This window comes from Oryzias latipes (genome assembly GCF_053564925.1).
Source record: "Oryzias latipes strain Hd-rR chromosome 1 unlocalized genomic scaffold, Olatipes_Hd-rR_3.1 chr1_Y".
Classification (NCBI taxonomy): domain Eukaryota; kingdom Metazoa; phylum Chordata; class Actinopteri; order Beloniformes; family Adrianichthyidae; genus Oryzias; species Oryzias latipes.
This window is the reverse complement of record NW_027616335.1, coordinates 1,926,017-1,942,857: the sequence shown is the minus strand read 5'-3', so window position 1 is coordinate 1,942,857 and position 16,841 is coordinate 1,926,017. Positions and strand designations below refer to the sequence as shown.

General features: G+C 39.0%; 1 protein-coding gene across 11 annotated transcripts; it reads right to left on the bottom strand.

Annotated features, from left to right (window-relative positions):
- Positions 1 to 189: 189 nt before the first annotated feature.
- On the bottom strand, positions 190 to 16,582 carry LOC144990266 (uncharacterized). Of its 11 annotated transcripts, none has more exons than XM_078943350.1 (21): positions 16,190 to 16,582; positions 10,047 to 10,086; positions 9,367 to 9,407; positions 9,203 to 9,239; positions 8,927 to 9,047; positions 8,441 to 8,582; positions 7,370 to 8,350; positions 5,819 to 5,932; positions 5,587 to 5,693; positions 5,167 to 5,201; positions 4,865 to 5,078; positions 4,722 to 4,790; positions 4,496 to 4,633; positions 4,347 to 4,419; positions 2,189 to 2,319; positions 2,052 to 2,104; positions 1,751 to 1,971; positions 1,322 to 1,392; positions 888 to 966; positions 530 to 633; positions 190 to 458 (listed from the first exon to the last, which is right to left on the bottom strand). In XM_078943350.1, the coding sequence occupies exons 1-21, from the start codon at positions 16,263 to 16,265 to the stop codon at positions 348 to 350; spliced, it is 2,958 nt and encodes a 985-aa protein (XP_078799476.1). In that variant the 5' UTR covers positions 16,266 to 16,582; the 3' UTR covers positions 190 to 347. The 11 variants fall into 11 exon arrangements, with proteins under 11 accessions (XP_078799476.1, XP_078799467.1, XP_078799473.1 ...); XM_078943341.1 differs by having other exon boundaries at positions 783 to 966; positions 8,441 to 8,603; positions 16,190 to 16,579; XM_078943347.1 differs by having other exon boundaries at positions 8,441 to 8,603; positions 16,190 to 16,579.
- Between the last annotated feature and the right edge of the window lie 259 nt (positions 16,583 to 16,841).

The window sequence follows — 16,841 nt, the reverse complement described above, 5'->3', positions numbered from 1 at the left end:
TTGACTCCCTAAAATTGTAAATGTTTAATTATACTCATCTTGTAGACTTAAAACTGTCAGGGTTGTTGTAAGCTCTACTCAATATAAAAACTATCAGACTAGGTATATAAAACTAGACTGGCCATTATGGTCTTAAAATGTAAATCTACCTTCTTCCAACATCAGTTTGCAGCCACAAAATCCAAAAAGTCATTTGTAAACATTTTATTTTTAATTCACATAACTTAAACCATTAAAATGCATTACTGTTGGAAAAGGTTTAACTGCTTAGGATTACAAAACATTTAATAGACAGCAGTTTAAAGATGTTCCATCAACTCAGCCCCACATCTTTGCAGTGTTTGGCCTCATTGTAACACTTGGACATAGTTTTTAGGGACCAGAGCTCTTTTTCCTCTCAAGTCTGCCAGAAACCATTCTTCATCAACAGACTCCACGTTGGTCAAGATATCACCAAACTGTAAAAGAAGACTTTGAATTGATGCTTTTATTCAGCAGAATCTTGCAGGAAAAGAAAAAAAAAAGGTACCTGAATTGAGAGTTCTTCATCACAGTCTGATCTAAAGTCATATAAAGCTCTTGCTCTCATTCCACCAGCAGCTTTACTTCTCAGGTCAATAGTGGGCTGTTCTTCTGTAACAAATAGGAAAAAATAGTGAACATTTTAGTTCGAATTTTTTTTTTTTATTACAATTAACTGACTAATAAAAACAGTTAAATGTTGAAAATAGGATCTTTTTTTTCTAAAAACAGGCCTACAAATAAGCTAGATCCCAGTGTACCTATTACGGTCTGAACATAAATCCGGGGGAACATGCCCTCTCTGCCATTCAGTTTGCCACAACTCCACTTTTCATCCAAGTGCTTGGTCATGAGGATGCGGTCACCTTGGCGAAACGACAGGTCGCTGGAAGTCTTTGCTGCATAATCATGCAAGGCCACTGCCCATTCGTTAGGTTTGGAAGTCTACAGGAGAGTCCACAAACAAGAGAAACCATGAAAAGTTGTCCATCTAGAAGACATTAAAAAACAGCCAGTATCAAAAAATTTGGATGCTAAATGTACAGCTTTAAAAACATTGGATCATCCTGTAACAATGTGGCTGTACATGCACAGAGCTATATTTAAATAGTTGTGTGCCCACAGCTGTGATAAGGTTTTAAGGTAGTAAAATACACAAAAATAATGCTTACAGCAGTGGGAATTCAAAATAAAACCCTCAAGCTTTGTTGCACAGGTAAAATATGTTGGTACTTAATGTATTGGGAGTCAGCATAACCAGCATCTTCTTTGTTGGGGTGTCCTCTGACATAAATATTACCTTAGCAGGTTTGGCAGGCTCAGCTTGTATGTTGGGAGGGGCGGCGGCGGCGGCAGCAGCAGCAGAAATACCTGCAGAAATGAACAGTTTATTAAGAAACAAGAAGAGCAAAGGATACGTATTTAGGTAGGAGCGTTTCTCAGGGAATTGTTGCATAATTGCAAAATAAAAAGAAATAAATCAAAACATTCTAGAAAATGAAAGAGTTTAGCAACTGGATTTGTACGTTTTTATTTTTAGCAACTTCATAGGAGTGGGGTCAAAAACCAAGGTCATGCATTCATCAACTCCCCCATGCGGTGGAGACCTTTCTCTAATGAAAGACAAACAGTCAATCAAATGCCTCACAGAGCTTGATTTAAAGTGCTCTTTCCTTATGAACAAAAACATTTGTGTAGAAAAATGTAAAAGCACTCTCATTTCCCTCACCTGGAACAAACATTTGGTTCAACTGCTGGGTTGGAGGCGGCGGCAGATCTTCAACGACCTCCACAAAGTTCAAAGGGAAAATGCCGATCGAGGCGCCGATCTGCCCTTGCGCCCACTCCTCCCCCACATACTTCTGTAGCTGGATCACATCCCCCTCAAAGAAGGTCAGCTCATCGCTGTGCTCCCCCTCAAAGTCGAACCTCGCCACGCACCTCGGACCACTGCAAGGAATAATTTAAAAAGCTCATCGGGACTTTGAAAAATAAGTAAATAACCGGTTTCACCATCACCTGAACTGTACCTGATTGATGCAAGCGAAGGCTTCTCTTTCTTTTCAGGGACAGGTGAATTTGACTGATTGAAGACATAAACATTACTTTTTTAAAAGCCTTACATCGAGACTGTATTTTTACAGGGAATTATAAAAACAAGACTTACCAGAACTTCAGCATAATTAATTGGAAAGAAACCTGTGGATCCTCTGCATGTGCCTCTGTACCACTGATCGTCGGCCTGCTCCACCCCTGTCACAACATCTCCTGCTCTGAGACTCAGCTCTTCTGGATTCTCTAAAAAATAAAAATCCAATCAAGGGTAAATTTAAAAATTCCAAATTCAATTATATTTTAGTCAGGAAATGTATCGAGGAGCAAAATATATTGTGAAAGTTAGCAATGATGTCAAAGAATGCAACCTTTGGGTTTTTGAAAAGAATGTCCTAAACTTTATTTTGTACACTAAATAAAAATGTTACCAGTTTTAAAGTTGCTAGTGTGGGACTTTCATTCTGTGATTTTCAGGATTCAAATAGAATACAAAGACCATTGCTTTGTCTTTTTGAGCAAGAAGTCAAAAATAGTTCAGTAATGCAGTTCTTCATGCATAAGGAGGATTATTTACAAGGTCAGAGCTTTCCTGAAAAGGGTCAATTAGGAAGTTGACACCCAACATAACTGAGTTAGGACATAGAGACACTCTTTCAGAACTGTGGTAGTTCTGCATTTGTGTGCTGTAATAGTCAAATCTTCAGGGACACCTTTGCATCATAAATAATATTTTGTGAATGGGAATGTCTGACTTGGAGATACACAATTCGAAACTGAGAATGAACAAAATGATGTGTTGATGGGGCACCTGCTCCAGCCTTAGATAAGAACTCAGAGACCTGAAGTGTGTAGCTGCAACGACACTAAAACATTAGCACATTATGTTTGACCAGTGTTACAATGAGATATATTTGTACCTGACAAACATAATGTTATGCTAAGCTAAAAATGCAAATCAAAAAAGTCAGTCACAAATTCTGCAAATCGTCCCACTGAAAAAAATGAGAGGTCTGGGATTTTCTTCATAGGTACATTACAGCTGTGAGACACAGAATGTAAAAAAGTAGCCAGGAAATCACATTGTATGAGTTTTGAAGAATTTATTTATTTACATGTAAAACTACAAAAAATAAGTATTCATCTTCTACAAACAAGTGAGACTTCTGTTCCTCTCAGGGCTGTACCTTCTCTAAAGACACGCTCTGAGGAAAATTAGTTTTTTTTGGTGTTTTTAAAGGGTTCTTTTTTGCATTTTTCTTATGATGGAGGACAATTATAAAAAGGAATATAAGCTTAAAGTTGCATTTCATTTTTTTGTCGACCAGGAGCAGATGAAAAAATGCTGTTAGAAAATGCTTGTTTTGTGATGTAAAAATAGATCAATTTATGTCTTTGTTTTTACTCGTCCAAGATGGCATCTGGCTCAAAACTGGAAGGCTGGATAACGCAAATACTGTTCACCATTTTTGTTGCACTGCTAAGATTAGCTTAGGGTTGTGGGGGCTGTAAACTATTGGGAAAGACTATAAACAAATGGATGACAGGAAGTAACGGAGGCCCCACCCACAACCCAGGGGGGAATTTCTGATGAACTCCTGCCAATCTGCAGAAACTATGTCCTAGAGAGCGACACAGGTTTTTGGGATTTGGCTAAAAATGGCTTAGTTATACAGTAGGTAAAAGACCAGTGGGAACACTTTTCCAACAGATCAAAAGATGATCAGAGTGGGAATTTAAGAAGCTCTTCTATCCTCCACTTCTCCACACCTGTATTAATTGCACCTTTGCACCTTTGAACTGGTGTCCATATAGAATACACGTCCATACCCTTAAACTGATTGCAACTTCTCCTCTATGACCAAGACGAAAGAGCCATCAAAGGACACCAGGGACAAGATTTTTCATCTGAAGAAGACTTGAGAACTAGCTTAGTGAGAAGAAATCAACTGTTGGATCAATTATTATGGAATATGGAAGAAATACAAGATCCTTGACAATTTCGCTACATGCAAAACCTCATAGGATACAAATTATCTTGAGAATGGGGAGGAAAAACCCTAGAACTACACGGAGGAACTGGTCAATGACCTGGAGAAAGCTGGGACCCCAGTAATAAAGGTTTCTATCCGAAACACACTATGTCATCATGGATTCAAATGCTGCAGTGTCATTACAGACATGTCTCACCTTTTTAAGTGAAACAACTAGCAGATTTTGAGACTGTCAAATGCTTTTAAGTTGCATAAAGCCTCTCAAAGCTGTTTACTCACGTGGCTGGAAGTCGTAGATAGCTTTTACTGTAAGCCCACATAAATCTCCACCAGAAGCAGCTGGGACGTCATCCTGCAGGGGATAGTACACATAATTCTGCGGCATCTGACACTTAAGGAGAAAAGATTTGTCTTAAAGATTCACTTACATATACTGGAGAAGAGTAGGATTCCAGAGGAGTTATAATTTTCAAATGAGACTTGTGGACTCTGCCTATGACCTCTCCAGCTTGGCACAGATATTCATTGTTGTTGACTTTTTCTAGTAACAGAAGCACTTCATCTTTCTTTAGGAAAAACAAAGAGGGAGTTCATATCACTACCCATGAGGGATATTTAAAAAGCCACCTCTTTGTTTGTTAGTGAGCCTCAAACCTCAAACGAAAGCTCCCCGATGTTACACCCATCGTAGTCCAGAGCTGCGATCGCATGTGGGAGTTCAAGCTGAAGGGAGAGGATACATTAATGCAGCTGACAGGGTTCTAAGAAATAACGTTTTGTTTTAGGACCACTCTTACTATATATTTATTGTACAGACAGTGGCCTGGCCTGGGCCTGGGTGGTAAGACCATCTCTGTTTTGTTGGGGTTTATTTCCTGGTGTTTGGGCGGGGGTTGCAGTGATATCGATGGAGCACGATTGGTTGCACCAAACTTAGGGGGCGGAGGTCTTCCAGGGCCTACTTTGCCTGAAGGAGGACGTGGTGGGAGTGGTTTGTTCATGCTGGGTTTCCTGAGGTGCAAAACCAGCATTACTTGATTTGAAAATGATTATAGCAGCAACCTCTTCATGGAAATGATTTTTTTGATTTCACATTTACCGAGGGGGTAGGGTCGGTCCCGGCCCCATAGAACACTGCAGGAAGAAGACATATTTTGAGAAGTTGATTTCTTTTTTCTTTTTTTAAGCAATAAAATGAACACATGACAGCAATATGTGAAGCTGAAACCATAGCAACCACAAGCCAGCATAGTACCCAAAAGCAACAAGATCACAGCATTACAAGACTTTCTTTGTTTGGAAAGTAGAACAGGTAAAGCCAGTAAGCAGCTCAGTTACAAGAAAGTCTGACCAAGGGAATTGGAACACATTGCACCATAGAAGCAATTGCACAATACAAGCAGAATGCAGAGGAGGAACTTTGAGTTCCTTCAAAAATAGATAAATAAAATTGTTATTTTGGTTTGAAAGAAAAAAAAGTGAAGGGATGCTTTGGCTTGCACTGAACTGTAACTCTTACCTGCGAGGACACAGCCGGTTTGGTGTAGTCCTGTAGAATGTTTGAAGAGCCTATTGGCTTCCGAAAAGGGAGAGCAGGAGGAGGATCGTCCTGAATGTTATCGGATACTGGAAAAAAAAAACAGGTCCAATTAACAATGTGTACAAATTAAGTGAAAGATAGATGTACGTATCTTTAATTAGGAGAGTTCAAATTTGAGCAGTTTTAGTCAATCGAGAATTGCTGGACTCACTTGACGGCATTTTGCTGGGGACTCTAATGGTAGTTGGTCTCCTTGTTGTACTTTGTCTGGGTAGAAAACTTCCATTGATGTCCACATTGTATTGAGATTTCATGTGGACGTTATCTAAAAAAAAAAAAGCAACATATGAACTAAAGAACAAGGAAGTCTCCAACTAAATCTGGTCATGGGATCAGTTTCTACTGCTTTTGTCAGAATGGAGAGAAAGTCATCAAAAACACGAGACAATCCACCTTTTATCAAGTCAACTTTCAATTTTTGAAGAAAAACGACAGGAAATGTATCCAGTATTAAAATGAAGAGATGTTGGTCGTAAAAGGACGATAAGGAAAAAATGATATTAATCCATCAAAAATGCTGCAAAGGTGCAATGAATAATCATTCATAAAGTTCAAAAACTATTTATTAGATCAAATGTTACTGGAAATGCTTTTCATTTTTATAACAGCTGTTTGTTTTAACCTCCATTCCCTTGCTCCTCCACCTCCATGCTCCTTTTAGAGGATGCCACAATAAATCATTCGCTTCCATCTAACCCTCTCCTCTCCTACCCTCTCTGCATCCTCCTTGCTTACACAACCAACCTCATGTCTTCCTTCACTACATCCATGAACCTCACCTCAGGTCGTCCTTTAGGACTCTTTCTTATTAGCTCCAACCTCAGCCTCCTTTTTACCAACATAATCACTGTCCCTTCTCTAAATGTGTCCACACCATCCCAACCTGCTTCCCAGAATTTATTTCCAAAACGTCTAGCGTGGTTTGTCCCTCTGATGGATTCATTCCTGATCCAATCCATCCTTGTCACTCACAAGGAGAACCTCGACATATTAATCTCTGCTACCTCCAGCTTTGCTTCCAGTCTCCTTCTATACCTGTCTTCTCATTCTTATGTCACATGTCACACCTTCCTCCACCTGCATGCACACACCTCTGTGCCTCTTTCCTACAGTCTCCTTTTCTCTGGGCTGTTGACCCTAGGTACTTAAAATCCCCCATCTTTTTCCAGCTCTGGTTCCTGTATCCTCTACATTCCACTGAAGTCCCTCCAATTTACACACAGACACTCTGTTTTGCTTCAGTTGACCTTCATGCTTCTCCTTTCTTGATCAAACTTCTATCTCTTCGAGTAGAGCTGCTCATTCCTGGTCCTCGAGATCTACCACCCTGACTGTTTTCCAGATCTCAAAGCCCTGCTAGCTGCAGATTTGCTCAATCAGATGTCTCCAGATTCTGACTGAATGAACACACCTGGTCCAGGTAATCAGCAGCAAGCCGTGCAGGGAGAGTTGGAAAACAGGCAGGGTGGTAGATCTCGAGGACCAGAAATGAGCAGCTCTAATCTAGTCATTCTAAATTATTGTCCTAAGAAATCAATTACCAACTAAACTGTTTGGCTGTTAGATTTTCTTTGATAAACCTAAAAGTTCTATAAAAATCATATTTTTAACACATTTTTTTTCAATAAATAAAATCAACATAGGTTTGTGATTTAATTTAGTTATTACAGTTATGATATAAATTTATTGCACAAATACTCACTTGATGTACCGTCAACGAGGTCACTCTCTCTGCTCATAGAGACTGAGTTGTGGTTGTTTATATTCAGGTTGGGTTTGAGGGGTTGCTTGAAAGGCTTCACTGGAGGTACAGGTGGAGTTGGTGATGGTTCCTCCTCATGGCTACTAGCTCTCGCCGGCAAAGCGTAGATGGGTTGCTGTTGGATGCTGCCATTGCTGTGCAAAGCCTCCAGCTGTTCCCTCACAGACATTCCCACTGGTTTTCTAAGAGGCATAGCTTTGGGGGCTGGTTTCGGGTTTGGAGCTGCTGGTATGTTTTGACTGTCATCCATACTTCTAAAAGGCAGTGAAGGCTTGGCCGCAACTGGGGGTTTGGTGGTAGCCCTCCTGGCCAATGGGTTTGGTCTGGCCGACTCATTTCCTCCCTCTGTTCCATTCTGGCCCTCAAAGGCCTGGATTTTAGAACGGATGTTGCGCTGACTGAAGGGGTCGCTCATTTCACCAAGAGCATCTCCAACCTGCGTCGTCTGACCTAACTGCTCGTCAAATCGCTCCGCGAACTGGTGGCCTTCGTCAAATATTTCTAGTAATTCATCTGACAATTTTTTCGTAAAGACATCTAGAGAATCCGGCTGTGTAATGTCACTGGATGGACTCGCCTCAGGCAAAACTTTGATTTCTGCTTTTGTTGTCTGCTTCTGGGATTTTGTGCGAGGACGGGGGATAGGTCGCTGACGGTTTTCTGAAGTTGAAGCAGCAGTTTCAGTGGTTGCAGCAGGAAAATGTTTTTTTGGGATTTGCCAGAAAACTGTAATAGATTTTCTGTGTGTGTGCGAGGAATCTGCCTTTTCAAGCTCTTCTAGGTCTCGCTTGGTGCCCCTCTGGTCCTCTGGGTCAGTGACTACTGACACGTTTGCTGTAGCTTCTCCGACTGTTTCTATTACAGGTTTTCTATTCGCTGCTTTTGACAGTGAGAGCCTGGGAGGTTTTTGTGGCTTTTTACCTGGAAACAAAATTTAGGGTAAAAAAAAACGCTTTAAATGCCAATCATGTTTTTTTGTTTGTTTGTTTATCATCATCATCGATGGCTTACTTGCAGATTTTTTCAGAGCTGGCGGTGAAGCTGCTGTGCAGGGTTGGTCGGTCTGGGTAGCACTTGTAGTTGTGCAGGTGGACCTGCGAGGGGCTGCAGTGGGCTTGGTAATGTGCTCCTTCTGGTTCTTCTCTTGGATCACCTGATCGTAGGATGGTGGAGGCTGAGTCATGACAAAGAAAAAGAACGTTCACGCAAGTCCCCCCCTTAATTTTAGACGCATGGTGAACTATACCAACAATCTTGCTTTTGCACATCTTGAAAAAATTGCAACTTGACTGCAAAAGTGTGCCTTTGTAGAAATAATTTGAATAAGTTAGTTCTACTGAAGGATACATTAGAAGGTCTGGCGACATTTTTTGTTGTTGCAAATATTAAATAAATTTTAAAAAGATGAACTTTTAAGCTTGTAAAACCATGTTTATGAAGAAAAAAATGTATTACAAAAAAGTTAAATTGTCTCAAAGCATTACTCATAAATCCTACCTGAGAGACGACTTGGACACTTGCAGACCAGCGTGACTGAGGAGTGAAAACTACTGAAGGACCTGGAAACCAGTGATTGTTGGACAGAGGTTCTGTTGAGACAATGGGAATCTCTGGTTGCCTAAAAAAAAAAGAAGAAAAACCACATCATAGACAAGTTAGACAAAACACACAAACACATTCTCTTTCCATCCTCCTCATTTGAAAGTTTTCACACATTATGTTGAGTAGAGTTAGACACAACACAAAACCCACAAAGGACAACAGACCCTTTACCTGCTCTCCTGTAGGCTGTCACAGTGAGACGTTCTCGCTGGAAGAAGAAAAACTCTAGATGAGCTTTGACACTTTGTGTTGTCATTTATATGAATAAATATAATGACACAGCACAAGTATAACCCAGTTATGAGCTACATAATAGAAAATAAAGGTAAACCTACCTCGTTCTACAACAGCTGGTGCAGAAGACACAGATCCCTGACTGAAAAGAGCAGACAATGAAGCTCATGTGTCACTAATGGGGGTTAAGAACACCAGAACACTGCTGGGCGAGTTTATATCATGATATAGTCAAGTCCAACAACACAACAATCAAATATTTAGAATGATTATAATCAGAACCTACTGTAGATATTTAAGTATAAAACCAATGTGTCAATAAAGGTAAACATTCTTGTATAAATAATTAACTATGCTAAGTCCTGTAAAAACAGATGGTAGGATTTTTGAAAGTTTCCAAACAACACTGCCTAAGTATCCTTTTCTCCGATTTTTTTTTAAATTGTTTATTTAAATAAAAAAGATCTAAATATAAATCATCAAAATGACATAATCCTTCATGTGCAATATGACCTCTGAAGTTGAACATGTCAAAACATTTGCAATATTGTTGAAACAAACTGTGCTCCAGCTCTCTTTGAGAGGCCACTGGCTTCCATTTCTGAGCACCAACTGAAAAAACAAAGTGATGGAGTCTTTTCTTTGTTCTCCTGTCTTTCATAGAGAATGGCACAGTGTTGTCTGGTCCGTCACAACCCCACCATCAGCAGATCCAACAGTTAAAGGGACAGCAACCTGCTTCCCATCTGCAGCTATTCTAACCCAAGAAGAGACCACCTACCTGCGGTGGAAAGGTTCTGGCTTGGTTCTTTCAGAGTGATCTATGGAAAAAAACAAATAACAGATGGGATTTGTTTTCACAATATATCAGAATAAATTTACCAAAAAGAAGATGAGGAATTTTTATAAGCTTTTTCAAAACTATCTCAAAGTTGTCTTCTGTGACACAAGCAAACAGAAATTAAAACTAAAACCAGCTTTCCTGCATTAAACACTTCTGGACCGACGGGTTACTTTGACATGATGGATTTATGCGACCATTATCTTAAAGCCATCTCATAATTTTTCCTGGTGGTGGAGGTTACAGCAGGTTCACAACATTTACGATACGGTGAAGATAAAGTGCCTGCTTCATGGATTTTTGAGTGCTTGATGGAGTTTTCAGGGGGCACTTTCCCTTTTCCCAAAATGCATTTTCACTGTCATACATTTTTGGGGAAAAAAAACACAACTGTCCTCACAGAAAGTCTTTAAAAGTTCATTCAATCAGTAAAGTCTAGCAAAAGGTTCTGTGACAGTTCCTATTTTCAGGCTAAAAATCTGAACCTGGATCAATTTGGGGGTTAGGCAGCAGCATTTCTGACTGACTATGTAATTAGCCCTGATCAATTTCAGCTGCTGTGGCCGGTCGCCCTGGTAACAAGAGGTGTGGCCACCCCTTTCTGTGCTTTTTGAGCCGGGCTTTTCCCGCACATGCTCCCTCTCCTCACTTCCTGGCTAATGATACGCTCCCGTTTAAAACTTTAGGGAACTCGTCCTCAGAAAATGCTCCCATCACGCCTTGTCAGAGTAAACAATCAGCAGGTTACTGGAATCAATCTGCCCTGATTGGAAGGCCCCAATTAAAAAAAAAAGTTCCAGAACAAGAATTCAGTCCAGTCAAACCAGTTTGTCACAAGTTTGGAAAACATTTTTTGACTATATCACCGATAGAACAGCATGCAAACTTTGAGCTGTTTTTTAACATTTATAGGCAACAGGGAAACAAAAAGTAAAACTGTAGGCTAAGTATAAATCTGAAGTCAAAGGTGGCTGTGTAGGAACATTTAGCTGAAACCACAATGCACCATTCACCTGTCACACCTGCTGCTTCTTATCTGTTTGAACAGCAACAGCAGTTACACTTTAACAGAACGTGTAGCAAGAAGATCCAACCTTTTATTTAGATGGATAGTGTTTTTTTAAGCATTGACTTCCCAGTAGAAGACCTGACAGACCTTGTATAAAAAGATATGTTGTCAACAACTGAAATGATTTAGCCCAAAAGACATATTCCTACCTTAATGAGCCACAGCAGCAGATGGGAAAAATGCTCTGTAACAACAGTATATTCCTCTAAGGAACTTTTCCCCTTCTTGTTGACCAAGAAGCTGGATGTTACACGCCCACATACAGCAAAGGAGAGAAGGGTGGCCCTATTACGTGCCACTGCTCTTCTGTTCACCTGGCCAATCTGGTGAACTGGAATGTGGTCTTTCAGGAAGTGGAGAGACAGCTCAGTTACTGAGTGTGGAGTTCTAGTTATAAGAATTTGCATGTCTTCACTAAAACAGTTTGGGTTGTATATTTACTAAGACAAATAACTTTCTTTACACACAAAAAACCTTTGATTCTTAAATTATTAATTAGACTACTATTTAAAACCAAATCCAGGATAAGCAATAACGCAAATCCATACTAGTTTTTTTTTTTAAATGATGTCCTTAAGTGAGTTACACGTAGCACGTAAAATCTAAATATGTTGATTGTAAACACTTTACCCTATGCAACAATTTAAAAACATGTTTTCATTCAAATCTATTTAAAAACACTTTATTCGCATCTTAAGGGCAATCTGAAGATGGTGAAGTACAAAAATATCTTATCTTGACATAAAAAAAGAGGAAAAAACATGCAAATAAGGTAAAAGTAAAAAAAAAAAAAAGAAATCTACACGCACAATAGTGGGCTTGTGAAAGTTTGCATACACAGTGCACATTATGGAAGAAGTGACCAACCATGTTTTTCCAGTGCGATGAGTAAAGGATGTCTGTTGGTATTTTTATTATTTTGTTGATATTTTTATAATGTATCTAAGCTGACCAGGGGCCTGTTGCACAAAAGTAGAATTAAGACATCCGGGATAAATGACTGAGCTGAGCTCAATGAATCCAAAACATGTGCGTCCAGGCTTAATTGGTTGCACAAAGACCAAGCCAGGATGAGCAGACACGGATTCATCAAGCCAGGTGTAACCAATCCTGGATAGGTGCGCACTCACAGCTCACTCAAACAGACCCCGCCACAGATCACAGATAAACTGATTTACCATGGCAACTAAAGCCGCGTACCTTTCCCCGTCGGAAGCACAAATCCTCATGGAGGCATACGAGGAGGTAAAAGATATAATTAAGAAGAAAGGCGGCAACACCACCACAGTGATAAAGCATACTCAAAAAGAATTTAAATTAAATTACCAGCCAAATAATTTTATGAAAATGTAACTTGTCATTTCAACCAGAACATTTTATGTTTGTAAATCTTACGTGAATGAATCATGTCGATCGTACATAAAAATAATACATTTAAAAGTTACTAATTTCAATCATGTTGATCCAACATGATACCGTTGAATTGGATACATTAGTAATTGCAAGGAATTGTGGGATTCCATTTTCTTTGTCTATCTGGGCAGATTGGGGTCTTAGTGTGAGTTTTTGTCCGTGGGTTTTATTGTCTAGCTGTTTTACTCTGTTTTAACTAGTGATTTAATCTGATATGTTTATTTCTTTTCTGCACCATGAGTTAGAGTGTAGGAGAGGATGATGACCAAACCCCTTGTGCGGTAAACTGTTCATGTAACTTAAAACATAATTCGCATTATTTGAACTCCTGTCTTGTGATGTGGGACATTACAGCACATTTCATGTCTTTGATGTGAAAATTAAAAGACCCATTGGTTGAAACTTTGGAAAACCTTATCATTGTCAGATTTATAAATAAAATTAAAGCAAAAAATTAAGTAATATCAACATAAATTGTGTTAGGTAGTCATACAAATTTAAGTTGAATAAACTTAATTTAATGAGGTGTGACCAATTGGAGTGATTCAATTAAGTTAGATCAACTTTTATCTCTTGAGAGTGAGCAACAATATTAATTTAAACTTGGGTCCAACTGCAGTATTTAGATTGAATCAACTTAAACTTATTAGTTTGAACCTAAGTACATTAAGTAGGACCAATATGATTCATTTTTGTTCAAGTAACGCTATCTAATCATGTGGAAATCATTTCCATAATTGTTTTATGTTCATTCAAAGTGAACGTTTTTTGAGTGTAGTTTACCTGCTTTGTTTTGTCCTTATTCAATAAAGGAACATAATGTTACACATTGTGTTTTCATATTTTAATGGAATGTGTATTATTTTGTATGACAGAGTACTAGGGCCCCACTGGGGAAAAAGGATAAAGTCATAAATTTATGAGACTGGTTCTTTCTGCAGAAAAGCAAAATATTCTTTTTACAGTTTTGATAGTTATGACAATGTGATACTTCATATTCTGGCACATCAGCATGTCTTCGTTTATGAAACCATACTGAAGTACAATTTCACGAAATGCCCCACATCTGTCATTTTAACAACTGTCCTCCTTTAAAACAACTGGTTACAATATTGTGACTTGTCTTTTTTTCCCTCTGTGGCCCTAATATTCTATAATTTTACATATAGCCTTATAGTCTATGGGAAACTGTAAATTATCTAATGATAGCAACATCATCTAAAACTCATTATTTATCCAAAATGATTGAAATTAATGATCACAAACGTTTAAATAATGACAGCGGGTCTAGTTATATATGATAACAATGTATAGTGAGCAGTGAAATAACTATTGGTTTCCATTTGTGGCGACTGCTGACTGACATTAGGGATGAGATTAAATAGATCCTGGAATTTAGCCTGGTCTGGAGCAGGCTAGCTCCACAGAATAAATCTCCATGGTAACTTATACCATAACATATCCTCCTGCCCCCTATCCAGCTTTAGTGCAACCGGATTGGGGATCAGTTGAGCCAGGATCACCAAGATATCCTGGCTTAATCCCTTATCCTACTTTTGTGCAACAGGCCCCAGATCATCAATTTAATTTTAGAAAAAATATTTTTTATTGTACATTTTGTTTTCTAAATCACTATTTTTAAACAGCCTATTGTGAATAAAATCTGCTTATAATGTGCAGTTTAAGAAATAATGTTGCATCTAAAATTCAAACTGAAAAACTGTTTTTGAGTCTTCCATCATCATTTAACACGACTTAATTCAAGTATCTGCCTCATCTGTTAACTATATAACTTGTGTAGTGGTAGTATTTGTAAAACAGGTTTGAATCTTCAGGTGAATCAAACTCCAGGCCTTGCTGGGTTTTCAGATGTCCTGCCTCATCTGATTACCTGGATCAGGTGTGTTTTGACAATAAAAATCTACAAAGGCAGAATGCATTGTAAAACAACTAAGACGCTAGCCTACAAGGACTGCACACGTGTTCAAAAAAAAAAATAATCAAATATTGCTGAATGTCTTATTGACAGAATCCTTTGAAGTAAAAGCAAACATTTTCCCAATTTGTAACCGCCTTCATCACAATACCCGTATTAATGTCCAAAATCCTCACTAAACAGCTGACCTTCAAATGCCAGATCAAATGAGTGGATCATCAACTTGTTCAGAGAAAAACTGATATCCAGAGTAAAACTCATGGTGATCCAATTAATAGACCTTAATCAGGTAAGGCTATTTTTGGACCAACTCACCCTAAACAAGCATTTAGATCATGCAGCATCTGCTGTATTGTGTGTTATGGATCTAGGGTGTCTAGTTTGTTATTTTATTGACCAACTAAGAGTTTATTCTGACAGCTGTTGTGAAAAATAAACACTAAATCCCTTGAAAGCCATGACACACTAGATCCGTAGTGTGACATTGGAAAAGACACCACAAACACAGGGGGAAGCGGCTGGAAACAGTGGGGAGGGTTTGTCCACTTTCTCACTACATACAACACATGCTGACATTACTCAGCACAGCAGTCGCAGAGCAACTGCTGAAACTGGCAACAAAAGGCAGGGAAGGAGGAAAAAAAAACCACACCAACAACAAATTCACACAAATTTAAAGAAATGAAGAGATTTGATTGGAATTTACATGCTCTACACATAGTAAAAATATTTTTTGTAAATAAGGGGCAGTTTTTCCAACATGTGGATAACAAAGCAGTCTAAAACTGATTATAGTGTTGTGAGTGAAGAACAGAATATCAGCAACTAGTGTGGAGCCCAGTCAGAGAAGATTAGATGGTGTGAGTGCAGACGGGATCATCTGCAGTGAAAGCAGCTGAAACAGTGTCTGGTGTGAGGCATTCTTTTCAGCCAGAAGGGCTAAACAGTTGTCGGAGCAGAGCAGAGTGCAGCGTGCATGACGACACAGCTGCTTGTCAGTTTTAGGAATCTCCATCCAGACAGTTGGCCAGGTCAGGGCGTGGTGGAGGCCTGAGCTCATGCACCGGCGATAGCCGGGCAGTACAGGCGCAGCAGTCCACAGATAAAAGTTTGTACACCAGCTGCTTTAAAGGAAGCAGCTAAATAGAAAAAAGATGTAGCCGTTGCTATTTCAGTGACAAAAGCTGCATGCTTATTTCAATTTTGGTGGAGTAAAATATGCAGTTGACATAAACCTGACATTTGGAAATAAAAAAGGTGAATATTTTTCTTTTATTCTAACAGCATTTATTCTAACAAATGATGGCATGTGCACACATCTGTGCTAAACTTGTTTTAATCACCTGCTTAAAATTATGTTGCTTGAATATTTTCTGATTTACAAAGAATGTTGTAAATAAATGTAAACATTTCCGTGTAGCTTTGCACTAAATATTTGCTGAGTTTTCAATTTTCTGTCCACATTTTACACCATAAAGAATATAAACCCCAAATGAACCATTCATCTAAACTATTTAGGAATAATTTAATTTTAAACAAACAAAAAAACTTTTTAAAAATGTAAAAATAGATCATTTTAACCTACTTTTGCGCACTACCAACTACAAAGTTAGACATGGATGGGACATTCAGGAGGCTGGATCCTCATCTTCCGGCTTTATCTACCTGTTGGAGGAAGGCTTCTGTCCCCCGGGGCTTCCTTCTGCCCCTCTTCTTCCTCCCGCTGGGATTCTGCCATCATACGGATTCAAAACGGTGTAAAAACCGACAGACAGGAAATTTAAAGTAAACAACGGGTCTCATAAACGCAGTAAACGGCTCGCTCATCCACACGCTCGGAAACAAACAGAGTTCAGAGATCCTGCTGCGGGGAGGAGGCGCCACTCTGAGCGGATGGACCCCCATCCCCTGCCCCCCTTTTAAAACACAGCTGTTTAACCTGCTATAGCAGCAGGAAACATAGACCCATCGTAAAGATAGAATATGTAAACATGTTTGTGATAAACCCGATTTCAAACGACTTTTACTTGCAAGCCCAAAGCTCCAGAAGTGCGCATGCGGCTTTCGGCTGAAATCCATTCCTGCCACATATCATGTTTTGCCACTAGATGTCGCTGCAGAATAGTTTTAAATTCTCCTTTCTCGCGAACACAGTTTCTCAAAAGAATTATTTAGATGTGTATCAACTATAAACAAAATCATCAAATTGCTAAATATGTCGGGACTTTAACTCTGAATATTGATTTTTTTTGCCTTTTTAAACTACAAAATACCTTTTACAGCCTAAAAGAGTGTGCACCATGTCAGGTGCAGATGA

Excerpts from the sequence above, each read along its gene's own strand:
- LOC144990266 (XM_078943340.1), bottom strand. The coding sequence starts at position 16,265 with ATGATGGCAGAATCCCAGCGGGAGGAAGAAGAGGGGCAGAAGGAAGCC. Across the intron at positions 5,206-5,587 it reads AAACCGGCTGTGTCCTCGCA|GCAGTGTTCTATGGGGCCGG; the intron begins GGTAAGAGTTAC and ends TGTCTTCTTCCT. Across the intron at positions 1,972-2,051 it reads CCTTCGCTTGCATCAATCAG|TGGTCCGAGGTGCGTGGCGA; the intron begins GTACAGTTCAGG and ends TATTCCTTGCAG.